The 27,966-nt window shown below is 37.5% G+C and overlaps 1 protein-coding gene across 1 annotated transcript in view; it reads right to left on the minus strand.

The window, feature by feature from the left end:
- The window catches only part of igf2r (insulin-like growth factor 2 receptor), a 42,921-nt gene that overhangs the window by 12,678 nt on the left and 2,277 nt on the right, over positions 1 to 27,966 (minus strand). The window contains exons 3-34 of the mRNA XM_049484201.1: positions 24,757 to 24,875; positions 23,171 to 23,269; positions 22,835 to 22,967; positions 22,128 to 22,239; positions 18,980 to 19,079; positions 18,529 to 18,688; positions 17,297 to 17,483; positions 16,670 to 16,773; positions 16,112 to 16,267; positions 15,237 to 15,392; positions 14,833 to 15,120; positions 14,064 to 14,214; positions 13,793 to 13,970; positions 13,333 to 13,448; positions 12,210 to 12,369; positions 11,569 to 11,745; positions 11,151 to 11,258; positions 10,295 to 10,396; positions 9,971 to 10,145; positions 9,650 to 9,823; positions 8,870 to 9,013; positions 8,490 to 8,668; positions 8,238 to 8,325; positions 6,492 to 6,695; positions 6,252 to 6,382; positions 6,030 to 6,133; positions 5,507 to 5,640; positions 3,909 to 4,105; positions 3,652 to 3,778; positions 2,570 to 2,701; positions 2,117 to 2,379; positions 1,638 to 1,850 (exon numbers count right to left, since the gene is read on the minus strand). Of these exons, the coding sequence (XP_049340158.1) occupies positions 1,638 to 1,850; positions 2,117 to 2,379; positions 2,570 to 2,701; positions 3,652 to 3,778; positions 3,909 to 4,105; positions 5,507 to 5,640; positions 6,030 to 6,133; positions 6,252 to 6,382; positions 6,492 to 6,695; positions 8,238 to 8,325; positions 8,490 to 8,668; positions 8,870 to 9,013; positions 9,650 to 9,823; positions 9,971 to 10,145; positions 10,295 to 10,396; positions 11,151 to 11,258; positions 11,569 to 11,745; positions 12,210 to 12,369; positions 13,333 to 13,448; positions 13,793 to 13,970; positions 14,064 to 14,214; positions 14,833 to 15,120; positions 15,237 to 15,392; positions 16,112 to 16,267; positions 16,670 to 16,773; positions 17,297 to 17,483; positions 18,529 to 18,688; positions 18,980 to 19,079; positions 22,128 to 22,239; positions 22,835 to 22,967; positions 23,171 to 23,269; positions 24,757 to 24,875 (4,871 nt within the window). The remainder of the gene's footprint in view (positions 1 to 1,637; positions 1,851 to 2,116; positions 2,380 to 2,569; positions 2,702 to 3,651; positions 3,779 to 3,908; positions 4,106 to 5,506; positions 5,641 to 6,029; positions 6,134 to 6,251; positions 6,383 to 6,491; positions 6,696 to 8,237; positions 8,326 to 8,489; positions 8,669 to 8,869; positions 9,014 to 9,649; positions 9,824 to 9,970; positions 10,146 to 10,294; positions 10,397 to 11,150; positions 11,259 to 11,568; positions 11,746 to 12,209; positions 12,370 to 13,332; positions 13,449 to 13,792; positions 13,971 to 14,063; positions 14,215 to 14,832; positions 15,121 to 15,236; positions 15,393 to 16,111; positions 16,268 to 16,669; positions 16,774 to 17,296; positions 17,484 to 18,528; positions 18,689 to 18,979; positions 19,080 to 22,127; positions 22,240 to 22,834; positions 22,968 to 23,170; positions 23,270 to 24,756; positions 24,876 to 27,966) is intronic.

A 27,966-nucleotide genomic window follows, 5' to 3' on the forward strand; every position in this document is an offset into this window, starting at 1 on the left:
GCTGATGTTTTGGTCAGTTTGGAATGTGGGTGGTGCTTTCACACTCGTGGCAGCATGAGACGGACTCTACAACCCCCACAAGTGGCTCAGGTAGTGCAGCTCATCCAGGATGGCACATCAATGCGAGCTGTGGCAAGAAGGTTTGCTGTGTCTGTCAGCGTAGTGTCCAGAGGCTGGAGGCGCTACCAGGAGACAGGCCAGTACACCAGGAGACTTGGAGGAGGCCATAGGAGGGCAACAACCCAGCAGCAGGACTGCTACCTCCGCCTTTGTGCAAGAAGGAACAGGAGGAGCACTGCCAGAGCCCTGCAAAATGACCTCCAGCAGGCCACAAATGTGCATGTGTCTGCACAAACGGTTAGAAACCGACTCCATGAGGATGGTATGAGGGCCCGACGTCCACAGATGGGGGTTGTGCTCACAGCCCAACACCGTGCAGGACGCTTGGCATTTGCCAGAGAACACCAGGATTGGCAAATTCGCCACTGGCGCCTTGTGCTCTTCACAGATGAAAGCAGGTTCACACTGAGCACATGACAGACGTGACAGAGTCTGGAGACGCCGTGGAGAGCGGTCTGCTGCCTGCAACATCCTTCAGCATGACCGGTTTGGCAGTGGGTCAGTAATGGTGTGGGGTGGCATTTCTTTGGAGGGCCGCACAGCCCTCCATGTGCTCACCAGAGGTAGCCTGACTGCCATTAGGTACCGAGATGAGATCCTCAGACCCCTTGTGAGACCGTATGCTGGTGCGGTTGGCCCTGGGTTCCTCCTAATGCAGGACAATGCTAGACCTCATGTGGCTGGAGTGTGTCAGCAGTTCCTGCAAGATGAAGGCATTGAAGCTATGGACTGGCCCGCCCGTTCCCCAGACCTGAATCCGATTGAGCACATCTGGGACATCATGTCTCGCTCCATCCACCAACGTCACGTTGCACCACAGACTGTCCAGGAGTTGGCGGATGCTTTAGTCCAGGTCTGGGAGGAGATCCCTCAGGAGACCCTCCGCCACCTCATCAGGAGCATGCCCAGGCGTTGTAGGGAGGTCATACAGGCACGTGGAGGCCACACACAATACTGAGCCTCATTTTGACTTGTTTTAAGGACATTACAATAAAGTTGGATCAGCCTGTAGTGTGTTTTTTGACTTTAATTTTGTGTGTGGCTCCAAATCCAGGCCTCCATTGGTTAATAAATTTCATTTCCATTGATGATTTTTGTGTGATTTTGTTGTCAGCACATTCAACTTTGTACAGAACAAAGTATTCAATGAGAATATTTCATTCATTCAGATCTAGGATGTGTTATTTGAGTGTTCCCTTTATTTTTTTGAGCAGTGTATATATTATGATTTCCATGTATCAATTATTATAAGAGTATGTGACAGAATTCAAACATATAAGACTATATTGGCGTATTATAGTTTCATTAATCATTCTGCAACATTAATTAATTTATAAAAAATGCCTGTAGGCCTTTCTAGACCGTTTTATGAAAGACTCTGATGAAATCCTGTCTGTAAAAAGGCAAATCTGGCCCACATAAACAGATTCTGATTTAATCACTTCAATAAAGTGTGAGAAATTGAGGAATGTATATACATGTTTTTGAAGACACGCTTAGTTGCATTATTTACTCACAATTGGATCTCCATCAGCAGGGTCCATACACACCGCTGCTCCAGGAGGACATGTGACCCCTGGAATGGGATTTAGAGGTTGGCAGATGTTGATGTAAAAGTCAGGGGACTTGTCCTTTTCCAAATCCTCATCTGTGGCGGTGTAGTACCCATTCAGGTGAATCAGGGGACTCAGGTCGAGCAGGTTTGTTCCATTAAAAACTGAACACTTCACCTAAACACAAACATAGAAAAGTCTGAGCAAGAAGACAGATAGTCAGCAGATCATATATAGTAAATGCAGATAGGGCCCAGCAGATTATTTGCAAATTATTCAGAAAATGTTGCAAGAACGCGAAATAACAATACTGAGTTCTCTAGGTCTGGGATTCAAAACCAAAGATCTAACTCAACTGCTAATTTAAACACAGAGATGCAAATATGAAAGAAACACTGCTACAGACATTGATGCACAGTAAAACACCACATTTCTTGTATTACCTGTTGCTCACAGGCTACAGGGGTGTGATAGGAGAAATAGTGGGTGCAGGTATCCTCGTCGTAGTCTACCAGCACAGGCACATCTGTGCCTCCTCCCTCAGATTTGCAGATAAAGCTGATGATGCTCTTGAGTCTCAGTGAGGGATTGGATTCACATATGTCTCCTCCCTCATAGGTGAGCTCCAGCACCTGGTCCTTATAAACCAGCTTCTTAGAGGCATTACCCCCATTCACAGCTGAGCTTGGATCCTTGATGCACACTCCTGCAGCACCAACAAAACAGTGTTAAAAATTCACTTACTGTCATCACAACATGCCATGCTATTAAAAAAAAAAAAAAGATTATATATATTATATCTTTCATCAAACCATTGAATAAAAAAAAAAAAAAAACACATGACAAATAGTGTAATTTGTAGTCCAGCTCATGCAGGGTTTATGCTTCAGACTTGCCTGTTCCTGGAGCACAGCCAGCATTTTTCATTGGCCCACACAGGTTGAGCCTATACATCTTTCTTGGGTTCTCTCTGTCATATACAGTGTATCCTTTAGATTTATTGAGCACATTCAAGTCAAAGAGATGTCCTGCACAGGGATAAAACAGAGGTAACAGCATTTAAGAAAGGCAACAAACAAAACATCCTTTTTTAGTAGAATTGTATTGCATTATTTCTAAATTTCCACATAATTTTGGTGTGCAAACAAGAATTGCATTAACTAATAGAATGACTCTTATTAGTTAGTTTTAAATTTTATTTGTAAAACAAATGCTACAGACGATACACATCGGACTATATAGCGCACCGGATTAAAAGGTATTTCATAAATAAGGCGCACTGGACTTTAAGTCACATTAAGTGGCACTAGTAAGAACGCCTACATCAAAGTGAGCAAGGGTCTTGCTCACTTCGTTTCCCTTCTAACGAGGAAGCTGGGAAGGGTGCCCGAGTAAACAAAACTATGAATTTTTATATATATAAAAAAAATCTTCTTTTAAAGTTTTCCCACATAAAGTCAAACGAGCACTGCATGTTAATCTACACAAATTTCTGTCCTGAAAACTTTTTATTTGGGTGAGTAAAGAGCTTTTGTTTATTTACAGTAAGCTTAAAATTCCAGTACTTTAAGTAAAAGTAAGCCTAGCCTGGGTTAGCAGCATAGCCCGCTGTGGTTAGCAGTCACGAAAAAAGAAAAATCAGTAATTAATAAATAAAAGACTCATATTATTAATTATATTAATATTTATTTTTCACAGAGTAAAATGTTTCTACATCAATTATTGTTATGAAGAAATATTATATAGCTTTATAATTTTAATGACTTCACAAAGTATGATGGATCAGACTTTATAATTTCTGCTCAAAGTGGACGATTAGTTCAGTCTCTTTAAAGCTCTACTGCCTGGACGCAAAATATTGTAGGTGACCGCATTAAACACCTTGTTCGAATGGCCCCTTTCCAGTGTATATAAAGTTGTACAGAAAACTAATTCACTGTATTAAAACTGGAAATTTCAGTTTCACCACAATACTCACCAGTGACTGGGTTAGTGACCTTACAGTCTCCATGCTCTGTGCGGTTAAGAGGGCAAGCAGCTGCTGTGAACCACATAAAGCTGTAGGTGCAGTCCTCAATTGCAAAGGTCTGAGTGGGTTCAGAGTCCTGCAACAGATGAACGTCACTCACGAAAACAGAACACACTTCCCTCACCACTTAACCATCTATCATTTCACACTGTCACACATGTTCAAAGCCTGCAGTTATCGAGCACACAGGTAATAATATATCTCACCACTTTCTCATGGTCACATTTGAAGCGGATGATGGTGGTTCTGTTTCGGTCTCCTCCAGGGCAGGAAGCCCCGTCTGTGTATTTCAGGACTAGGACATTGCTTTCCCACTGCGGGCTCTCCTTCGCCTCCCCCAGACTGACATACTCCTCACCATTCTTCAGACAAGCTGAAGCACTGCTTGGACAACCCCACATGCCTATAAAGCAGAAACACAAGAGACACAATGAATTCCACAGCTGACAGATCTGTATCCAACAGGACACCTCTGAGATGTGTTAAAATGGAAGATTGAATGAATAAAGCGTGCAATGTAATCATGTCAACAGGGACCAGAATCTCAAATTAATGTTTACAACATCTTTTAAAATCCATACCACAAGAAATTGATATATTCATAAGGATTCTTATTGTTGATATTCTTTGCGTCTTGATGCTTCTTGGCTGTGTGATTTAAACCAACTAGAGGGTAGAGGGTGACTCATTCTCAGATTTGCACTGAGCTTCCTGAACTTCAGTGGTGTTAAAAAGATTGTTTTTTTATGTGGGTGCAGAGAGGTTATCAGCTGTAGTCAATCAAGATTACTAACAGGAAATGATAGGTCTTGACTGTGGCACTGTGAAACAATATGCAAAACCTGAGAAAAAGAACCGTTTAAAACAATTTTGAAAGCCCAGTATGGTCATGATTTTTCATGTCCATAATTAGTGTACGCCAAATTCTGACTACGATTGTATATCTCTATGTGTAGCTACACCGTTCTAATGCAATAATAGCCACAAGTCATACTGATGTCTTTTGAGGGTTTATTTTTCTCTTCCTTCATCGGACACCGTGAAACCGTGTGCTCCTTTTAGACCCTGTGTTAGCTATGGTTGTTGTTCCCACTCCGCTGCTAAGTTAGTTGTCTCTCTGCCTCCAAGATGGTCCTGGCCCACAATTCCCCAGTTACCCGTGTAACTAACTCGCGTTACATGACTCCTTATGCTCCACAGTAAAGCAACACTGAACCAAGTATTCATTTTCCAATCAAATTTTACTTTAGAGACGTATATTTTTTAAACCTGTTCGTATTGATTTTTCGCCCTTTTAAAAAAACATAAAATTAAATGACAATGAATTTATAATGATAAATAAAAAACAAACATCCTTATTAACTTGTCACTCTGACAGTTACATTATGTATACCATTTTGTTGGTTCTGTTTAAATCAGTCAAGCACTTTTTTCCCTTCTGATAATGCTTCCAGGCATTTCTTATATCTTAATCTAATATTAGAGACAGCCTCTAAAAACTGAAAAGCTATTTTTTGTTTGTGTTTGATATAAACTCCCATATTTGTAGAATATTTAAAACTAAACAGTCCCACCATCGATTGTTATCGGCAATCGTCCAATCATACTGCAAGACAATCTGCATTAAACCCAAAGACACCCATATACTTTCTTGACTGACCGCTCATATAAGGACAAAACGAGAACACAATACTTTTTCAATCAGCTTTCTCCATCTGAGAACGATCTCTATCTGCTCTGCTATGCTTTACTTTTCATTAAAGAGAATCATCACTAGGATGCTTTTCAAAGAGTACTGACTCACCACTCTGTGGCACTAAAGATTTGCACACATTGATATAGTAGCGCTGATCCATGTTCCCAGACTGAGGCAGGACCACCCAGTTAGAGTTGTGCAGAGCCAGAGAGGACAGGTCATATGAGTTTCCATGGCCATCACTACATAAAGACAAGTGACAGTGAGTGATATGTAATCAAATCATAATGATACTGACATTCAACAGCACCAAAACCAAATTAAACCAAACAAAAGCAAAGGTTTATATCTCACATTTTTTCATTAGAAACCTCGATTCTAACAAATCTATTAAATCGGTGTTAATATGGACCAAGTTTTAATGTGTTATATGATAATGATGTGTCTGAATTAAATGCTTAATATTAACACAATTTCTTTCAAAACAGTGAAGCCTCTTCACACATCATATTTTATTCTTTTATTATAAAAAAAAACACTGGCAATGTTTATTAATTTAAGAAAATAGACTTTGATCAAGATTCAATTCATTGTGCAGTCATGACATTTATTAAATGTGATTTTTCCTCACTTATAGGTGCAGTCGGTAGTCTTAAACGGCAGACAGGCCAAAGCAGTGTGCCACTCAAACATATAGGTGCAGTCTGCTGTCTCCCGAATGAAAGCTGGCTTCCCCTGTAATGAACGAATCACACAGCATTTAAGAAAAATACACTTAAAAAAATAGAAAGCTATGCTGTCAGCTATGACCGATACATAAATACGGGTAGTTTGAGAAAAGAAAAACACATACTGGACTCTTGTTGTGGTCACAGGAGAAGAGGATGGCTGTTGATCGACTGTAAATCTTGTGGCAGGTTTCTCCATGTGTGTAGTTGATCATTATGACTCCATCATCAAATGTTAAGTTTTTAGTAGCCACCCCTGTTAGTTGGGAATGAGCATGTAGCATTAAATATGTCTTAATAGCAAACGCAGCAGCTAACTTACCAACATATGATGTATATAGAATAATATAATATAATTTACTGACCAGAAATCCTGTGACTCGATCCCTCTACTTGACAGGAGGCTACAGTGTTCTTTTCTCCATGCGGGCAGACTGAAGATGTAATGGGGCCGCACACTGCAAAGTGATATTCATACTGCGAACTCTTCACTTCGTAGTCGGTCCCAGCCAGCAAATTAAGGTTATACTCGTAGCCACTTCTGGGGTCCCTTACCTTACAGTCTGTGCCTAGAAGAAGAAAAAAATTGGGTTTAGAATTGGCACATACATCAAGATGCCATACAAAACAATCACAGAAAATCTTTGATACACAAAATATAAAAAACACTATCTAGATAGATTTTTATGTTATTAAAAATGTGCTTAGTTGGACAAAAAAAAAAACTATTCAACTGCAGTAAAAGCACTAGGAAAACTGAAAAATAGAGAAAAAAAAAATGGAGAGACAGCTTGATGTGACCTCAAATGAATTACAATTAATTGAACATTTTACCTTGATTACAAAGATTGACTTTTAAAAATACCACAAACACTTCACTTTTAATAGCTATAAACTGCATGAGATGCTTAGTTGGCTCTGTGTTTGATTTCTGTGACATGTTGCTTTAATGTCACAGATTGGACACTGTGGAGTCACGTGGCTACTAACATAACAGTATATATGAACAAACGAATACACACACAGAGGGAAAATATTAACACATTTAAAAATACATAAATTAATTATTTTAAAAAAAAATTAAATAAACTAAAGGGCCAGGACTATGCAGTTACTGAGTCAGCAGGACTTTTCACTTCAAACACCTTAGCACTCAGCAACCTGCTCTGTAGCTTTATGTAGTCTGACTATTTAAGACAGTGCTGGCCATAGTGAGTTGGTGTGATTCTTAAATTGTCCACTTTTCTCATGCCACTCACTCACAGCTGATCACAGCTGATTTGTGAAAGAAATTTCACAAACTGACTTGCTGCAACAACGGCAACCTGCTACAGGACCACGCTAAAATTCAGTGAACTCTTTAGAACATCCCATTCTTTCCCAGATGTTTGAAAAGTTAAGAGGTATAGCTAGGTACTTGGTTTTATACACAAGACAATAGGACAAAGCTTTGTTTTGTTTTATGCAATAAAATGTTGGGAAATTAAAACACAGGAGGTCAATAATCCAACGTGTTACAATATTAATAATTAGGGGTGTAACAGTACATGTATACTTTGCAAACAGTCATGGCACTATAGGAGTCCCTCTCCCTCCTTCTCTCCCTCCTTCTCTCCCTCCTTCTCTCCCTCCTTCTCTCCCTCCTTTCCAAAAAATATTTGTTGTTTAAGCAAATAAAGTAATGAAAGGTGAGGCTATACAGAATGCCCATCCTCTTTATTTTTTTCCCACCAACCGTACCGGAAACGTATTTAATTGAACCGAAACTTGAATTTTCTGTACCATTACACCCCTAGTAATAATGCTTTCAGCATCCATCATTGGAGTAACATAAAATTCTAGTCATGCTAAAAATGAATGCAGTGATGGTAGTCTTGCTTAAGGACTGGTATTGCATGGTAGGGCTGCCTTAGTAGAGAAATGGACTGCAGTGTGACTCAGGGAAGAAGTGGTGTGGAGTGACTGTGTAAGACACAATTTAATATAAACAAGTTCCTTTAAAACATGTGTGTATATATAATGTGACGAGTGTTAATATGACACTACATTATGAATCTCTAATGCATAAAATTATAGTTAGAAAATAATGAATGAAATTACTTTCCACCTACCAGTCACCCTTTTCACAGGACAAGCCTCTGAGGTCCTCCAGACGAAGACATACTCACAGCCATCTTTGCGATCAAATATAGGTGAGCCCTTTAATCAGAGGACAAACAAGTATGAAAGTAGAACAGAATTTCTTAAATAATAAATTAAATTACAATAAAATAGCATTTCTATAACCTTTGCAGGGAAGTAAGAAGCAATTACAAATTCTTATCAATGTGATGGGTGACTGAATAGGTAATAAAAATGCTTACCGGGCTGTCGTCACACTGGAAGATCACACGGGTTGAAAAGCGACCATTTGCACCACATTTATCTCCGTTGAGGTAGACGATGCTGATGGAGCCATCAGAAGCGGCCTGTAGGCTGGACTGCACGTATCCCAGGTTCAAACCTCTGCCATTAATCTGACCACAGGCTCCAATTACTCCAACTGTCAATGACAAATGAAGTTAGTGCTCCATCTGCCTGATTTTACTGGATAGTGCACATGATTAACTTCACTCTGGGAAAGTGTTGAAGCTGTTTGTTTAAATTTGTAGCACATCTTCATAATTTTCTTATTATGAACAGTAAAATGAAATCAAGACAACAGCAGAGAAACACAGACAGACTAAGGCTAAGAGTAACTTACTAGGGCAGCCCAGGATAAGGGGCAGAGGTTTGCAAACGTTGATAAAGAACTTCTGAGACTTGGCCTGATCTGAAGTGTCTAAGGGAACATGGGCCTTATTATCCAGACTGAGATCACTCAGGTCGTACTCATTTCCCTGAGAATCTGCAAGAATAAGAACACGTTAGGAGAGATGCAGAGACAAAACGGTCAGCTTTTAAATTTTTCACCTCAATATTATTAAGCAAAAGCAGAGCATATAAACCAGCAAGCAAAAACAAGTAACAACAATTTTGTTGTTACTATTTTACAAATATTTAGGTTCAAACATTATAAATAATCCTTTATTTTATTTTAGATAAATGTGCAGAAAGAATTCTGCATGTTAGTCTGTATGTTATCCATATGTTAATGCAGGTTTTAAATAATTTGTAATAAATCAAAATTAGAACATTTTAATTTGTAAAAAAAATAGGTTAAAAGAAAAAAGTCTGAGGCTATCAGAAAAATAAACATGTAAAAGTGTTTGAGAAACAGGAATAAAATCTAGAATGAAGTTCCAATAAAACTCAGTTGTATATAATTATTACTAATAAAAATCAACAAGCTTTTCATAAAATAAAATGAAGAAAAATATAAACCTGGAATAATATTCTCTGATTGCCACTGTATTTTATGTTTATCTACAGAAGCTATCATTGCTACATTTCAATTAAAAAATAAATGACCATATGTTTCGTTCAGCAAACATATTTTTTATGAGACAGTACACATGGAAAAAAAAAGACAAAAACCCCGTACCAGTCACACGGCAATCCACAGGTGCAGGCTCACATGCCAGAGCAGTGGAGAATTCAAACAGAACGTCATGCTGAACGTGTGAAGTTGTGGCGAGTTCCTCACGAATAAGCTTCAGTGAGCCCGTACTGGCATTCTGGTCACACACAAAGTTAATGGTGAAGGTGGCCCTGGTGCCTGGAACATAAGAGGAACAGTTCAGAAAATTAACAGACATTATCAATATTGATCAGGTGAAAAAGACAAATATGCAAACTCTTAACTTGCATTAACTCATAAGCAGTAATTTTTTTTATTTGCATTTAAATTATAAAAAAATTATACCCATCTGTTTGTCCAGCTCTCCTTTGTAAATCAGTGTGAGAAGCCCATCAGTGGAAAATTGCAGAGACCTCTCCACTCCTACAGGACTGTGAGGCTTCCCCTTCTCCAACACACAGCCTGCTATAGACTTACTTTCATCTGAACCACACTGAGACGCCTCGCCACATATATTCACCTGTAACAGTTACATATACACTTAACACAACGCCCCAATACTTTCATTTCCATTTTCATAAATTATTTTTAACATAAACATACTAATATATCTATATAATATCTATCTATATAAATTTGCTTTCTCTCAAAGAGATAAAAAAATATTACTATGAACAGATTTCCATTTGCAGTTGTGTTATATCCAGTTTTGGAGGCCAGGGGGGCAAGGTTGAACTCAAAGCCTGTGTTGGGGTCCTTCAAAGAACAGGTCTGGTCAGAGAAAAAAAAGAGAGAGAGAGAGAGAGAGAGAGAGAGAGAGAGAGAGAGAGAGAGAGAGAGAGAGAGAGAGAGAGAGAGAGAGAGAGAGAGAGAGAGAGAGAGAGAGAGAGAGAGAGAGAGAGAGAGAGAGGAAAAAAAAAAAACTTAGATATAATACACAATCTCTAGAGTTACATATGACAAATTAACCTGGGTCAGATATCTGTAATATGAACTACAATGTTAAACTCTGAGAATGTGATTTTTTTGCAACCTTCCTGAGTATGTTTACTTATGTAATGTCATTAGTAGAATTCGGAACTTTGGGAAACTTTGGTGATGATAAACAATAATTAATGTTTAGAGTAATGTGTCATATGAATTTGTTCATATTTTCCTGAAATGTTTATAAGAAATTATAGTATTTTAATAAATATGTATAAATTATATACTTACATATTTTCTATTTATTTATATTTAGTGTTATCTGCCTCAAAATGTGATTCTTTATGTATACAATATATATGTAGTTGTATTAAAAATTATATAGCATCCTTTAATAATTATACAGCATCCTTAAAAAAAATAAATCATCTATTCATCATTCTGAAATTATCTGACATTTCTTAAAATTCCTAAAAGTAAGTAAATGATTCAAAATATAATTCAATGCGTCTTGAAAAATAGTATGGATTAAGACCCAGTTAATTTAGAAATTTTAAGCAACAGACATAGAAGAACAACCATGAGCAAATCCAGCACTCACCTGGTTGGTAGCCACCGCAGTTGAGATCGGGCATGCTGCTTTTGTGTTCCACACAAAGTTAGTTGTGCAGTTTTGACTGGTCAAAAACCGTGGACCTGAAGACTGCACCTAAAGAATGCAAAAAAATCATTTGTTTAGCTATACAGAAACAACATGACTAGTTGTGACCCTGTAGGGACCAATTTGTAAAACAGAGATATGGTATTAATTTGTACTTTGTAAACTGCAATATATGCATTTAATGTAGATTTCCAAACTGCCAGACTGTTTTAGGTTTTCTTTCATATAAACTTAAATGACAAGAACTTACATTTGTTAATAATTACCAAATACTTAAAAACATTAAACTATAATGCTGCAGAGTGGAACAAAAAATACAAAAATAAACCCCCAAAATAAATCCAGGTCTAATCCTCACCGCAGATTGTTTAGAGCAGATGAGGTGAATGCGGGTTGTGTATGTGGTCATCACTCCATCAGCGTCACACGCTGAGCCGTTTGTATACTCCAGCATCAACTGGTTCTCCTCTACAATCACGGGCCCTTTTAGAGCCAAGCCCATGTTACTGACAGTCACTTTTTCAGTTGGCACCCCCTGTATAAACACATGTACCAAAACAATGAGTTACAGCCACAGAAATTGTAATAAGAACACTTACTCTTTTAAAAATGCCATGCCACAATATAAACAAAGGAAAGCCACAGTTCGAGACCAACATAAGAGCACCTTTCAAAAAAACACCAAAAACTTATATTCCCTGTTTTACAATTCTAATATACAAAGTTATAAATAAATAAACAATTAATAAAGGTGCTAATTAAAAGTGACACCACAGTAGAATGCATCTTTATCCAGACCTCTAACCCAACATTGCAACTAACCAGAAGGTAAGTATCTGCTGATAAAAGCAGTAGCAGCAAAGTGTCTGTTTTACAGCAGCAGATCTTACTTTTCTGTACAGAACTCTGGGAACAGACACTATTTTATTCTTTATTTAAGCAAGCAAGACATTAAGAACACTTTCTTATTTACAATGGCAGCCTGGCTACTCATCTGACCTGCTGAATCTCGTATGTCATCTCACAGACTGAGGCCAGCCGATCACACCCGGACACAGGTCTAAGAGGTCGACACACATTGATGTAATACTTCCTCCGATTGTTGGGGTCAGACAAATCCATGGCCTGCCAGTTGCTGGGCCCATTTGACCTTGACAAACTGCAGGAAGGAAAAGGAAAAGCTATTCACTGCAAGGCTAACTGAGGGAGAGGTTTAATGTTAAAAGATAAAATAGGCTCAGGAGGACTTCTGAAGTGGTGCATTTATGGTAGTATAATGGGGACATAGCTTTTGAGATCCAGAGATACATTTGTGTGTGTGTTTTGTGTTCGATATTGATTTGACCACAACCACAGATCGCAAATGACTTCACTTTTGTGCAAATTGAAAGCTTTATAGCTATGTATCTAAGGCAAGCCCCTTCTATACATTTCTTTCTGCTTTTGGGATCCAAGTCACTGATTAAATTATTATATAATATAATATAATATAATCGCTAGCTAGCTATTACCAACTTTAGCAGTAGTTCTCACTATTTAAAAACAGTAGATAGTCTTGAGTTTCTGTCAAGGCAGTGTGGCAGTGATTTCAATATTTTGCATCGCTCCTTTCCTAAAATATAAGGAGAGTTTTTTTGCACTTTGTTAAATATAAAAACTTGCTTGTATGATTGCTGCCACTTGCTATACATATAAAACAAAATAAAAAAAAACGTGTTGCCATTTTGTTTCTATTTACCTACAATTTAACAAAAAACACAAATCAAATGGTCTTCTATCTGTTATGTAAAAATCGAGAATCCTTCATACATTTGAAGAATATCAAGGTTTTTATTTTATTTTTTTACAATACCACCTAGCCAATTCTTCATGTTTATGTTTTATGTATCATTTGTCCTATTACTGGATACTTTTAAAGATTTTTTTTTCCAACATCAGCTGTAAACGGTGCTATACAAGTTAATTAGACTTATTGGTAACTTAACATTAGTCTCCTGTTTTAACAAATGCATTAAAGGTTGTGATTTCTAATGTTTCATAATGAATTAAACCAGTGGGCTTAGGGTTTCGTGAGTGCAACTGTAAACTGTAACAATAGTAAAGTGAGAAAAGCAGTGCTCACCTAGACAAGTCATACTGCTGTAAAGTATCAGGGTCCGTCACCACACACTCCTGGGGTCTTTCCGGACAGGCATAAGAAGTGTACCATCTGAAGTTGTAGGTAAAACCATCCTCAACCTAGGACAGGAAACAGATCACAACCCCAGATAATCACAACATTATTTTTCAATTGGCCGTGTAAATTGGGGAGAAAATGGGAAAAATTTGAAAAAAATAAAAATAAATAAATAAATAAATAGGGCAGTTGTCTTAGGTCTGAGCGTAAGCAAGCCAAAATAAGAAAAACACTATGTCCCTGTGGAGCACTATTACTCTGCAGCTTGGAAAAAAAAGCAAAAGTCCACTAAAAAGTGCTAATCTGTTAGCTTGCACAGCATTAATTCATCTAGAGAGTGAAACCTTAGTCAGCACACCCAGCACACTCACTCTCACTCTCACTCTCACTCGGGCAGTGTGTTTACCTGAAATTCAGGTTTTCCTGGTCCAGCCTCTCTGTCACACAGGAAGGAGATGTGTGTGGATCGCTGTGTGTGTTTTTTGTCGTTATACCGGGAGCCGTTCAGGTAGTCCAGCTGGATCATGCCATCGTAATACGACAGCTTAGAATTAAACTCGCCAAGGTTCCAGGACTTTGTCTTGCTGTGGAGGAAGGACACACAAGCTCAGAAAAACAAAAACAACAACAACAACAACAAGTTTTTATACTTTTAGTGAAATAAAGAATAGCCTTGCCTTTTGTCAACCTGACAGGCTCCTGCTGTCCCAGGACAACTCTCAGAATTAACACCCCCACAGACATTAATGAAGTAGTCATATTCATCATCAGATATATTGTAGTAACCTCCACCGGCCTTCCTTAGTGGCGTCAAATCAAATGAAAAACCTGGAAAGATAAAAGTACATATATTTATCTACCGTTATTGAAATGCATCCAACCAAGAGGAAGGATTAAAGCAGAACTGAATTAAATGGAATGTGTTATACATCTCCTTGTATTATTCAGGCAAATTAGTTTACTTCTGTATCTTTAAGACTGATACAATAAAATGACATCTTATGTTTGCACCGGAAGCACTGATTAATGGAAATGAATCATTCAGGAAAAGAGTCTATGGATTTTCAATCAAATGTTCAAAACTGCTCTAAACAGAAGTAGCTGTCATTCTTAAGTAAGAATTTACATTTCTGTCCATGCACACACACTCTACCTGAAACAACACAAAGACCATTTGATCTAAATGTGGTGTGGGGCAACCACATAATGATTCAGCATCCTAGACTGTACATTTGGCTGAATACTGTAAAAGACTGTATATAAACTACATACATTAATATATGAAGCACAGTGTGCTTACTGTGTCTGGTTTAACATGTGCTTTAAGGATTCTGCTCAGTATTTTTTGCCTTTGCTGATTAATTACATTCAAGATAATAAGAAAATTGGTGCACATTGGTGCAACGTTAAGACTTTGTAATAAACAGATAGTGGAGTTCGGTTTACCTGCAGTAGAGTCCTCCACTTTACAGTTATCTCCACTTGCTCTGGAAAGAACACAGGCCGCTGCTGTCTGCCACTCAAACTCATAAACACAGCCGTCAACGGACACACTCCTCATGATGGGGGCACTTTCAACATCCCCGGGCTTACACTTCAGAGTAATGATGGTCTGAATCTTTGTGTTTTTCCGGCACACATCTCCCTCAGTGTATACAAGCCTCAAGTTATTCCCCCGAGGCTCCTTCCGGGGTGAGGAGAGGAATTTACCCAGACTGATCGATTTTCCTTTTCCTGCAGAATAAAGGTGAGAGTTACTGTACCATTATCAACCTAGAAAAAAATTCAGCAAGACAAATCAACAGAACTGCTAACTACACTTTAGTGAGTGAAGGTATAGTTGCACTTACCCACAGCACAAATAGCTGCATCTTTGGGACAGGAGCTGGTTTCCTTCTGCTGGATGACCTTCTGGCATACGTTGATATAAAAACGCTTTTTTTCAGAGTCTGGAACATTAGCATCCACTGCATCCCAGTTCTGAATTGGATTTGGGGAATCTGATCCTAAAAGATTTGAAAGATTTGATGACATGGTACTTACACAAAACCATGATGTTAAATTTATAATTAAGAAATTAAGTAAAAAAAAATATGCTCGATTTCACACATTTACACATTTACAGCAGGAAAACAAATCCCACAAATGCCTGCTTTTTTGTGTGACATTCAGAATATGAACTCTATTGTGTGTTTTTAATTTATTTCACACATCACATATTTAGACACTACTGTGTAAAAGCCTTAGGCAGACACAGCATTTGTTCAAAACTGTTTCTCTCAGCATTAAGCGTTTTTTTTCCCATGTTACAATAGATGTTCAAAAAAATTAAGTGTTTTGTGAGTAAATTTATTGATATTCTGTTCAGTAAAACAGAGGTTTGGTTGCTAATTCCCCGTGAACTCCAGAAACAGAGATCAACATTTGTTTAGTTTCAGCAGCAGCTCACATCGTTTACTGTAATAAAGGACCTAAATACATAAATTACCGGTAGATGTTGGGTGGGAACTTGTAATGCTGTGCTTTCTAAGGAGAGAACTCCTAATGGTTAAACTAATGCACACATAACCAGTACCAGTATGTATCTGTACATCTTCTAAAATTGCTGTTTTTCAAACAAATTAACAATCACAGACCAAATGCCCAGCTTTACTAAATCTGCAAGATTTCTGAACAGTACTGTAAAATTACAGTCAAACATTCACTCAAATCACTGTTTACTCACTTGGATAGCGAGTGAGGGGAGAGAGGTCGTAATGCTTTTTTCCGTCTGTTACTCTGCACAACAAGTCTTTGTTATCGTTGACACATGCATAGGCAGTCTGCCACTTAAAGTAATAAGTGCAGTCAGTCTCTCCTGTAAACACTGGATGGCCATTCTCTGAAAAACAATACAAGATCAAAGCAATTATAAATGAATGGAAAAAAAAAATCAATATGAAAAGAAGCTGCACCAGCGCAGCTACAATGTCTCATACATTTTCTCATTCTCTTTAATGCTTAGAATTAGCATGAAGAGATTTAATATAATTTATTTCTAAATCAAAGTTAACTGAAACAATCGTACATACAGTTCCATCTAAACTTTCACAATCAGTGTCTACCTGGATTAAAAATGACCTTAAAAAAAAGAAAAACTACTTTGTAACTTTGTAACCAGCACTGTATTGACTAAAACTTGTCAGTAAAACTGACTGACCCTTGTCTTTCGACACTCAGCAGCACAAGACTGAATGGGAAAATGACTGACTGAGTGAGAGGTTGAGTCACTGACAGTACTAACCTGCAGTAGAGTTGCACTCAAAGTTGATGACGGTCATGCGCTGGAAGCCTGAGCTGCAGCTGCTTCCTCCTGGATAGATAAGAGTGAGTTCTCCGTCAGAGTACCTGGATCAGGACAGAAACCGAACACTGCTTCTTACAGCTTATCTGTTACAACAAAACAGTTTTACCATTATTTATGTCCACAGTCCTGCTTAATGCCTAATCATACAGTACAAATGACAGGCATGATATCTTATTATTTTTAGTTTAAATTCTTTGAAAATGTCATGATTAATTTATATTTTAAATATTATATTTTTGTAATCTTCATTTTCACCTTAAATGTTTAATCTTACTACGCATATATAAATAAGATCAGTATGGATGCCACAGAAATCAGTCATTTAGAATGGAATACAATTTCTGTGGAACTCATTCTTCTATATTTTTTGGTCTCCTATGTGTTTTGTCAATATAATGCACAACTTCTTATATGATTAAACCTTGTAACTTCTTCAACTTGCTTACACATCACATTGATCTGCTTTCTGAAAAGTCCTCAGGGGTTTAATAGTTTTAAAATTACAATCCGTCCACAATTTTGAGCTGCTTTCTAAAAGAAATGAGAAAGATAGAGTTGTCGAACCTCAGAATTTGATTCTCGTATCTCCCAGCTATCTTGTTCACTGTTCCATCATCCTTCACCTGACAGGAGGATATGAAACCTTTGGAGTCTTTGCATTCGCCAGCTGTGGTCCCCCCGCACACATTCAGATAGAAAATGTAGCTGTCCTTCCCGATCTTGGCCTCAGCTGTGTAGGGGGTTTCTCCAGCTGCATGAGACATTAGGACAGAATTTGTCATTCAATTAACTGTGAGAGGATGATCATAGAGAGGGAAAACCCTCCTCTAACACAATTACCAAATCGTTTAAATACATCAAATAGATGATTGGGTGAAATTTACATCAAACCCTAAATAGAGTCAATCTAGCTACTGTAGATACAGAAGCTTATAGCCACTAAGTATTGAGTAAACTGCAGGCCTACATCACATACTCATCTCCAACAGTACAGTTTTGTTAAGTAAATGTGCTTTCTGAAACTGAATGACATTAGGGACACGCTTTTGTGCCAATTTGTGAAACAACACATTGATGGTGCTTGTTTGAAGGAGTTCAATATTTCTAACATCCAGCACAATGTTATAAATGCAAATATCCCCTCATCCTAATTTGTTATCTGCACTGGAGGAGAAATTATTATTCTGGCAGGAACAGTTTCACTGGATATAACCATATGGGATTAAATATGTGCTTAGACCAGTAAGCGAACCAATGCCCAAGGACTTTTACTGGTGTAGCGCAGGATTATTTGATTGGGAATTAAACCCCAGTGTCACGAATTATGTAGTATTTTGGGCACGCGTTTCCACGGAGATCCACGTAAACACAACAGTGAGTGGAAATGGGTGAGCTACTGAACACAATGTCATGTGACCGAAAAAGCGCGGGGGGGAAGAAGGGAAGAAAGAAAAAAAAAAAAAAAAAAAAAAAAAATCACTGGTCCTCCTTAATTTTTTCAATTGCAGTCCGGACTCGAGAGTTTTATCACTGAGTAGAAGTGTGAAATATTTTTCACAGATGTCCCCCTGAGAAACTAAGCCGGTCCAGATAGGGCTTTACATGCAGGTAGTACTATTAATAGCCAGACTGAACTACTATAAAGTTGCAAACTTTAGTCATTAAACATCCATATGCCAATCAAATACTTTTGGGGAAAGTGGAAACTTCTATAAACTTGATTCCTCTTTTTAACAATAAATTTCTCCCACAGTTTTCAACATTTTAGTCCTCCATACTTCCTAACAGTGTCTTACAGCTGTGTGTGAGTTGTGTGAGGTCGACAGAGATGTCGTGCTGTTTGCTGGTCAGTGTGCAATTGTGGCTCTCTACGTAGTCTCTGTGGCAGGCATACTCTGTCACCCACTCAATCTCATAGCGGCAGTTCGTCTTGGCTGTCAGCTTGGGGTCGCTCCCCTGGAAAGGAATGGAGAAATCAATGTCAGCTTCAGGATGTGAACTTTGTCATCAGAGAAAAGGAATTATGTGGGGTAAAGATAAATGCAATCTTTCACATCTCCATATCCCCAGAGCTCTTAATGGGATACTTAGGTTGACTACAAATGTTTTAAAATGTTATATGTATACTGTAAGTATCAGTAAATTGAGGATGCTATACAAGCTCATGAATGCACTTGTTAATCATTTCCTTTATTCATACAAACATCATCATAGCAACCACAACTCTGAAAGTTATGAGTATCTCACCTGCTGTCTGCTGGTTGGACAGATGAAGGTGATGGTAACAGCAGGCTTGTGTCCATCACACAGCTCACTTTCAGCTTCACCTTCATACCGCAGCCTTAACCTGACATCCATAAAGCAGAAAGAGTCTGAGACTAGGGGCAAGCCATACATGTGATCATTTTTCACAACAATGTTTAAAAATAATAATTAATCCAGGGGTGATAGTGAAAAAAAATCCTGAGCCTGAACTTTTTTTTCCTGTTCCAACAGGGTGAGGAGGGGGGGGGGGGGGGGTTGTTGGGGAGGGACAACAGACTGCATATGTGACGTAACATAGGCATAAATGTTGACACATTATTCAAACATTTAATAGTCTGTGTATAACCTTATTGTCAAGTGACACATTTTAGATAACGTTTTCATTTTCATATTTACATTTTCTCCACTCTTGTAAAAAAAAGTGCACTTTTATTTTTTATTTTTCTACTGAGAGCTCTTCTTAAGATGGTGTCCTTGTGTAAAATAATGTAACTTTATGTTTCATAGAGATTTTTATAAACGTCAGGACATGTGGTCTTACTGTGAACTACAAATGAACAGAAGTCACATTACAGCAGTGTTTCTCAACCCTGATCCTGCATATTCTACTGCATATTAACACTGTTCTGCATATTCTACTGCATATTAACACTGTTCTGTATATTCTTCTGCATATTAACACTGTTCTGTATATTCTACTGCATATTAACACTGTTCTGCAGATATTCTTATGATTTTAGCCGATCTGATTCAGGAGTTTAGGGTTAAGCAGTTTATCAGAGCTGTGTGTGGATGAAACTGGTGAAACCGGTGAAACTGCTCACTTACAGGAAGCTGCAGTTCCTCATCCAACCACTAGCCAGAGCTGCAGCAGCACAAGCCCCCGCTGTCTTTACTCAGTCACAGCTACAGCCCAGCCACGGGCTACAGAGCTCAGCTCAGCCAGTCTGGAGCGTTTTTTTTTACACGTTTTTTTTAAGTTCATCTGTGTAGGAAAAGGTTTTAAAAACGGATAATACAGCTCTCTACAGTTCACCTTTCAGCCAAAGCAGCTAACAGCAGCAGTTGTCACGGAGGCACTGCTCGGATTACATTATAAACAGGTCAGTTAGCGCGCTGCTAACCTCATGATGTTTATAACTACGGAGTTTAGTGGACACACCACGGCTGCAAGGTTAGACTGTTGAAGGCTCCTGAAGACTATTAAAGGCTATTGGAGGTTATTGAAAGGGTTATTGGAGCAGAAATCAGTAAAGGCTGGTTAGATAAGTGATTCACCTCCTCGTCCTTTACTGCGGTGAAACTGCGACTAGCGCTGTCACAGTGATGTTTATTTAACGTCATTAAAACTGATTTTGTCAGGTATTGTCTTATAAATATTTACACAGAACTTATATCTCTCCTAAAAAGCGTTTATTTTGGTCACTAACATTCATGTTTATTTATTAGCAGCGTAAATTACCAGTGTTTGCTTTGGTGTGGATGTAATTAGGGGAATCTGTACCAGCCAGGTTTGCCAGGCACCTGTGTGGCATTAATGTGGCATTTGGCCCCGCCCAAGATCGGTATCGGCGATCGGCCCATCGTGGTGAAAGACGACCGGCGATCGGAATCGGCCCCAAAAACACTGATCGGTTCAGGAGGTGTAAAAAAAGGAGGTGAATTTTGGCAGTGCATCTGCGATTCTTTTGCTCTCTGCCCGTTTCTTTCGTTTAGCACAACCACTTTCATAACTCCGCTTCATTTTCACTGTGACAGCTGTCACTCTAGGTGAAAATCAAGATCAGGTGAAAATCTAGGTGAAATGAAGATCAGGTGGAAAACACAATTTTAGTTCAGTGATCAGGGTTAAGAAACTGCTTTAAACTACAAACATAAAGTACTGTACTAAATTCTGACTATCCACTACATCTGGCTTCTAGATAATTAGCTATATTCATTTTCTCCTGTAATCCTAAACTAATAACGACAGTGAAATATGTGAAATAGTGATTAGCTGATCAGGTACAGGGCAAGTTGAACATTACATATATAGTTTATTTATTTTCTAAAACCTTGACTCCCTATCAAGCTAACTCACTAACACAGCTGCAGTTTATTAATCACAGTGGGTTTAATCTGTGTGCTGATACAAGAAGTGTATTTTTAACCAGCTATCAGAAACATATCATCACAGTTTACGTGTTTAGCCTACCGTTATCTTTTTTTGAGAAAAATCTCCGTATATCCAGATCTGTTTTTAAATCAGCTGAAGCTGCTGCGTCCGATCCCGCTGCTAAATCTCACAGCAAGGGAGGGGCTTCCCCCGCTCCTCCGCAAAAAAAAAAAAAAAACAGCAAGCTGATTGGCTGTTTCTACTGAGAGGCGGGACTTAATACCTGAACCGGCTCTATTTATTTATTTTATTTATATATATATATATATTTTTATAGAGCCACGCTACGCCGGATTTCCGGCGCGGCGCCGGAACGCTATCACCCCTGTTAATCCGAGTTAAACAATTGCTGCTATTATGGTGCTCAATGCAAGCTTGCACTCCAGGTTCTTATTTAGAACTTTTAGCTGCCAAAATAAAGCTTTGAAATTGTCTGCAGCTGGATCAAAACTGTGAACCTACAACAGTGAACAAAAAGAATCAACCAACAAGAAAGCAGGACAGGATTGTACAGAACTACCAGCAGTTACAGTGTAATGCACTCATGCAACCACTGTCAGATGGCCTAAAGAACATAGTCCAACTAACGTTCAGCTGATAATTGATATTATCTTTTCAGGTGGAGTTTAAATGAAATAATCGCAAGGCCCAATAATAACAGAGGTTTTCCAAATGAAAAGAAAAAGAATCTGCTCTTTGTTGGAGAGTAAAATTAATGGGCTTGTTCAGAAAAAGCCCTTTAAATTTAGGCCTATGCTCAGATAACCGTTTATTGTGCTATCTAGAATAGAGTAAAGCTGAGTTTAACCGATACAGCACAGACTGAAGTTTTCTTTCCACACATTTATCCAGTGTATCCAACAAACCTTAAGATAAACAGAACAAGGCTACTGTCACACACTCCACAGCAGCCTTTATACACAGGTTTATAATGAAGTTGAGCCACTAGTGAGCAAATTGTGGATTTGCATTTACCTATCTTTAGAGATCAGCTCCAGAGGCTTCACTGGTTTACCCATGCTGAAGGATCTGCTGCGGTTAGTAAGACAGGCAGCAGAGTCTACAGGACACAGGCTCTCTGGTCGGTCTGCAAATGACAAAATATAGTGTTTGTTGAGAGGAAAAAAAAAAAAAACCTCTCTTCTAAAATATTCTGTAATTCTCATAAAAAACATAATACTAAAAATTATTAAAGATGATTTATATATACAAGTGAGAATGTGTTAGTCATAGCTTACATTTGCATGTATTTGTTATTCATACTCCTTCTGTGTTATTTGTTTACCAAACAGTGTAACTGTGTCATTGTTTTTTAACCTGGTCCTAGAGGCACCCTGCCCTGCACATTTGAGTGCTTTCCCTTCTCCCAACATTCCTCATCCAAACAATTAGTTTATCATTAACAAGCCCTTTTTTATAGCAGGAGGCTTGTTAAAAACAGGACATTCACAAAAATGCACAGAACAGGGTGCCTCCAGGACCAGGATAAAAAAACAATGACAATGTAGTATTTAATAGAGTTTTTCTCCTTTGAAAATAATATCTAAAGACACGTGGCAGACTGAGCGAATAAGGGTATCTGTCCTAAAACGCACTCAGTTCTATATTGTATTTGCTGGTCGATAGATGATAGATGACCAGACAGAATCTTCAGTAAAACATGCAATGCAAACCCAACTCACTCAAATTTCTGCATATGTTAATATAAAAGTCCACATCATCGTCTGAATCATCGACCAGGTAGCCGTCTGTCACTTTGATGAGAGGGTTGAGGTCGTGTTTTTTTCCATCAGAATCAAAGACGTAGCACGGCACCTTAACAAGGCAAGACAGAGCAAACAAAACAAAGAAATTAACTAGAAGCCTAAGGTTTCCACTTTACTGTTTCTATGTTTTTATGTGACACAAAAAACCTCATAAGAAAATTATTAGGATAAGTGTTATCTTAAGTAAAGGGGTCTGTTGTTTATACAAAAAGGTTATATACACACCCCTCCACCCAACCACAGCGTACTTACCTCATTTTGTGGTTTGAATTTCTCTCTTTTGCAGGCGACATATGATTTCCACTCAAAGTAATGCACACACTGCGAAACAGTGATGAACTCTGGTGTGCCCTTTGGTATAAAAAAATACATGAGAGCTGATGAGTGAAATGCTGTGCTGCAAGTTACAATCCCATTACAAAACAAGCACATAGATCAAACAGTGCACAAGGACGCGGTGACACTGTTTGAAAGGAGGATTTGGTTTATTTGCTGTGAACACAAAACACTCAATCTTCCTGTATTTCTCTTCTGGCCTAGAATTTTACAGCGACATTACATTTGTAATGTCAAAAAGCAGCTTTGTTTCTGAAATATAATCACTACTCATCTAAACATTTAGACAGGTTATCAGCAAGTGGCTGATATCTGGCATTAATGCATTTGTTAATTTAGCCTGCTTTTACCCTTGTTGCTACTCAAAGAAAGGCAAATAAAAGAAAAGTACATTCAAATTCTAGAGTTTATAAACTGAGTTTATGCAATATATAATATGCATTATATATTATATAGTTACATATTCTACACAATACTACCATACAAAAGTTTCCAAATGGATTTTGTCATTTTATACACAAACAGCAAGTGGGCTTTACTGGGCAAAGTGGGCAAAGCATTTCTAGGTATTTCAGGTGACTTAATAAAAAATAATTGGAATGCTGTGTAAAACATAAATCTAATTATAAGCAATATAAAATGATTAGCACATTTAAAGACCCATATTTTATTCACAATAGAACACAGAAAACATATTAGATGTTGGAAATAAGTTGAGGTGAGGCAACAAAACACTGGACAAATAAGTTGTACTAATAAAATACAGCTGCAATAAAAGCAACAGGGAACTAAAATACATGACTGAGTATAAAAAGATCTTTTTATAGAAGCAGAGTTTCTCAGGAGGAAAAACAGGAATCTGCAAAAAAAATAAAAACTGCCAAAAATGTTTTGCAAAAATAATTTTTAATGTAAAATTGCAAAGCCTTGCCACCATCTACAATACATAACTTCATCAACGCAATCAGAGAATCTAGAAATTTCTGTGTGCAAAGGGACAAGGTTGAGGGGCATGCTAGTGATCTTTGGGTCCTCAGGCAACGCTGCATAAAAAACAGGCATTACTGAAAATCACTGCATGGGATTTTATTTACAATGTTCTATTGTGAACAAATAAGGGATGCACAAATACATAAAGTATGGTTTATACTGCTTCACACAACATTTGAGAAAATGAGTGAGGAAACAAAACTGATGGTGTCAGTTTTTTACTAATAATCTCGTGATTACTCATCCAGCGGAGCACGCGGCACTTACTCCCTTGGTATGAGTAAGCAGAAATATTATCACCTCTGTACAGAAAGGGAACACTCAGGGGCTGCTAAAAGTATCAGCACAGGTGCTTGGATTACGATCTAGAGTTTGGGTCTCGGGAACAGGAAATAATTCAACAGAATCAGGTTTCATTTTTGCAGTACGATGAAACATATTCTTCCATCTGTGGCATTTCTTAGTCACTGTTAGCGGAAAGTGTGCAACTAAAGAGTTCCACAGGGTCTTACCATTGTTTTACCACACTGGAAACTGATGCTGCTCTGAACTTTGTTGGTTGCATCTTGGCACTTCTGAGTGCTGTTAAAAACAAGCACTCCATCAGAGGACGTCTGCAGGGCTAGCTCACCTAAACAGCAGCAGCATAACAAAAAACAGTAATCAGTCTACACACCCTTTAACGATATACATCTACATACAAACACCACTACAAATGTATAAAAAAACTTCAGCATATACCATTTTTTTTAAAATAATCTAAAAACAGGAGCTGTGTGAACAGATAAATAAGTCAACAGCTCTGATCCAAAGGAAATGACTCAATTTTCTTACTTGAAATTTGAGAACATTGCAGAACATCCAGTGATGTTTGAAGATAGAACAAGCATGAAGCAAAAGTCTGAAATCTCCTTTCATCCATATTTCTGATAGTTGATACTGAATAATAATTAATTAAGCATGTGTTTTTAAATAACATTACTAATGTCATTTTTTACGACCAGTAAAAAGGAATGATTGTCAACTTTTTTTTCTTATTTCAACAATTTTGAAAACTCCTATAAATAAGAAAATAATAAACAATTTAGTTTTTATTTTAATTATATTTTACTATAGATTTATTATTGATGTTGAAATTCTTTCTTTGTCACTTGAAGTCATTTACAGATCCGCTTTTTATTCCTAGTACCTGTAGCATTTCTTTTTTTTTATTATAGTGTCATTATTTACTTTAAATTAAAATCTAAAAAAATCGCTAGAGTAACACAGGACTAACATATCAGATGAGTCTCACACACTTTAGTGCAACCAACCAGTCTTTTTTTTTTTTTAAATACTGACACAGAATTTAAGATGTGTATTATAGACTTCCCTTTAAGTACCACAGAAAGTCCCAGAGTGCCAAAAAATATTAATATATGCCTTATGACCTCACTGTCAAGAAATGTCCTACATGTTCATAATTTACCCTTCCAGCCAAATGACCTGACTGACCCAGGGAAATAAACAGCCTGAGAATGTGACTCAATGAAGATGAATTTTGCTGTGTACTGTAAAGTGCCGGCCATCTAGAACCAGCCTTTGGTTTGCAAAAAAATATTATTTCTTACTGCCTGATTCATAGTGTTCCAATTCTCCTTAACCTAGAGCACTTTGCAGAGAGATATAATGTGGTATAGTTAGAAATCCTCAGACAACTGGAAAGTGCACTTGTCAAACAGTAAACGTGTGTCAGTGTATTATCGTTAGTCATATGACAGACATTACTGTTTACTATAGGAGACACCTGCTAAATGACAACTGTGACCTACTTACTGTTTAACTTGTGCTGTGATAAAATGAACAGCACAATAAAACTAAGCACCACACAGATAATAGGAATACTGTGTTCATAAAGCATAAATTGGCTTCTTGTTGTTGCTTGGGACAATTTATGGAAAGAAATTAACAGAAGCTGCAGACTTCTGCAAACTTCTGACTGCTCCTACAGCATAACCCAAAACCCCTCAATAAAACCAAAATATAATTTCAGCTTACTGAGAAGAACAACAGTTATGAAAGGTTGTTTACTACTGTGCAACAGGGCTGAGTAACAAAAATCCACAGTCTTACAACTCAACCAACACAGCTCACATAGCTTGATTGGATTACCTAATTTTGTTTTTTCTACTAATGCCACAAACCTAAATCTTAATTACTAATGTTAAGCAAGAAGTAAACTTTTTAATTCAGTTTCTTTACAACAAACTGAAACGCTCAGTCATTTCACTTAGAACTGTCTGGTTCACTGTCTGGTTCTGGGTAAAACGTGTGAATTCACACTAGGCGTGCTTCTATAGCGCATTTTTAGCTTTCCTACCTCCATTTTAATTAATGTTCCAGTGCACACTGGCTACGTCCTATATTACTTAGAATACAAAGGTATTGTGTCTTGCCACAGTTTATTGTGTCTTACAGCTAATTTGTTTCCCATATTTATACATGTGCATACATAAATAAAGAATAAACTCCAAAGAGGTTCAGTCCAAATCACACAATCAATTAAATAAATGCTTCAAAGCAGTACATACAATTATTTTTAACTTAGTGTTAAGATCTTGTTGACCCAAAGCAGCTCTTGTTCTGTACTGTGTAGAATGGTGTGATTTAGTAAAAACAAAATGTAGTTTACATTAGCTAAAATAGGTTTAAACTAACTGTGTATAATTGATAAATACATTCTTATCTATGGTCATGGGTACAATATGGAGCTGAATTATTAATAGCACAATTTATAGGCTGAGTTTGCAAATCCACCACTACATGAGCATTATATTCATGACTGTATAAAAAAAGACCAACCTTTTCATAAGATGAAGATTTAAACATTTTAAGTAAAACATTTAAAAGAGGAAGAGCATATATAAAAGAGGAAGATTATATATAAAAAGAGGATTATTATATGAGCCAAGCATTTTAAAGGAGAAAGATTCTACAAGAGGAACATTCCTGAAGCATGTTTTGAAGTAACATCAGCTTTAGCTATAGAATTTGAGTCAGAATGATCATTCAGACGTTGTTAAGATAATAGATTGATCTGGTTCATACTGAGGTCACTTGACTCTGGATGAGGAAAAACACTAAGCTGTGTTGTTCAGGGTTTGACCACCAGACAAGAACGAGGGCCTCATTTACAACCACGTTCACAGCATGTTATGGTCAGAGTTTGAAAGATAAATAATAAGTAACCAATTACATTATCACATGTGTAAGCAGAAATGTAATCTGGAGCACAGTACAACTCAAACAGGTTTTCAGTAGTCCTGGGGCTTATTTTAAGTTTCATAATGAACAGTCAATCTGTAAATAAGCCATTATCAAACCTTGCTGTGCTAATCCTTTAACTTAATTTTCTCTAAATTAAATCACATAGAATTCAAAAATTTGTATTTTACGCTTTTTAAAATACATACTTTAACAAATTACTAACATCTTTCCAGATATCATTCCTCAGGAAGACATAATAAAACAGAATCCAACAGGCTGCTTTAAAATAACTAATATAGTTCAGCATTTAAAAGAATATAAGCAAAGTTGATTTATTAAACTCATTTTCAAGGCTAGGTCTGTCGAAATCAAGTTTAAAAAAAAGCTCCTAATCCACACAAGAAAAAATAAGGTCAGTTTATATCCAGGAAAAACACACCCAAAAACACATGTATTTCAAACAATATCTAAAAAAT

The sequence above is a fragment of the Astyanax mexicanus genome, chromosome 1 (assembly GCF_023375975.1).
Source record: "Astyanax mexicanus isolate ESR-SI-001 chromosome 1, AstMex3_surface, whole genome shotgun sequence".
Classification (NCBI taxonomy): domain Eukaryota; kingdom Metazoa; phylum Chordata; class Actinopteri; order Characiformes; family Acestrorhamphidae; genus Astyanax; species Astyanax mexicanus.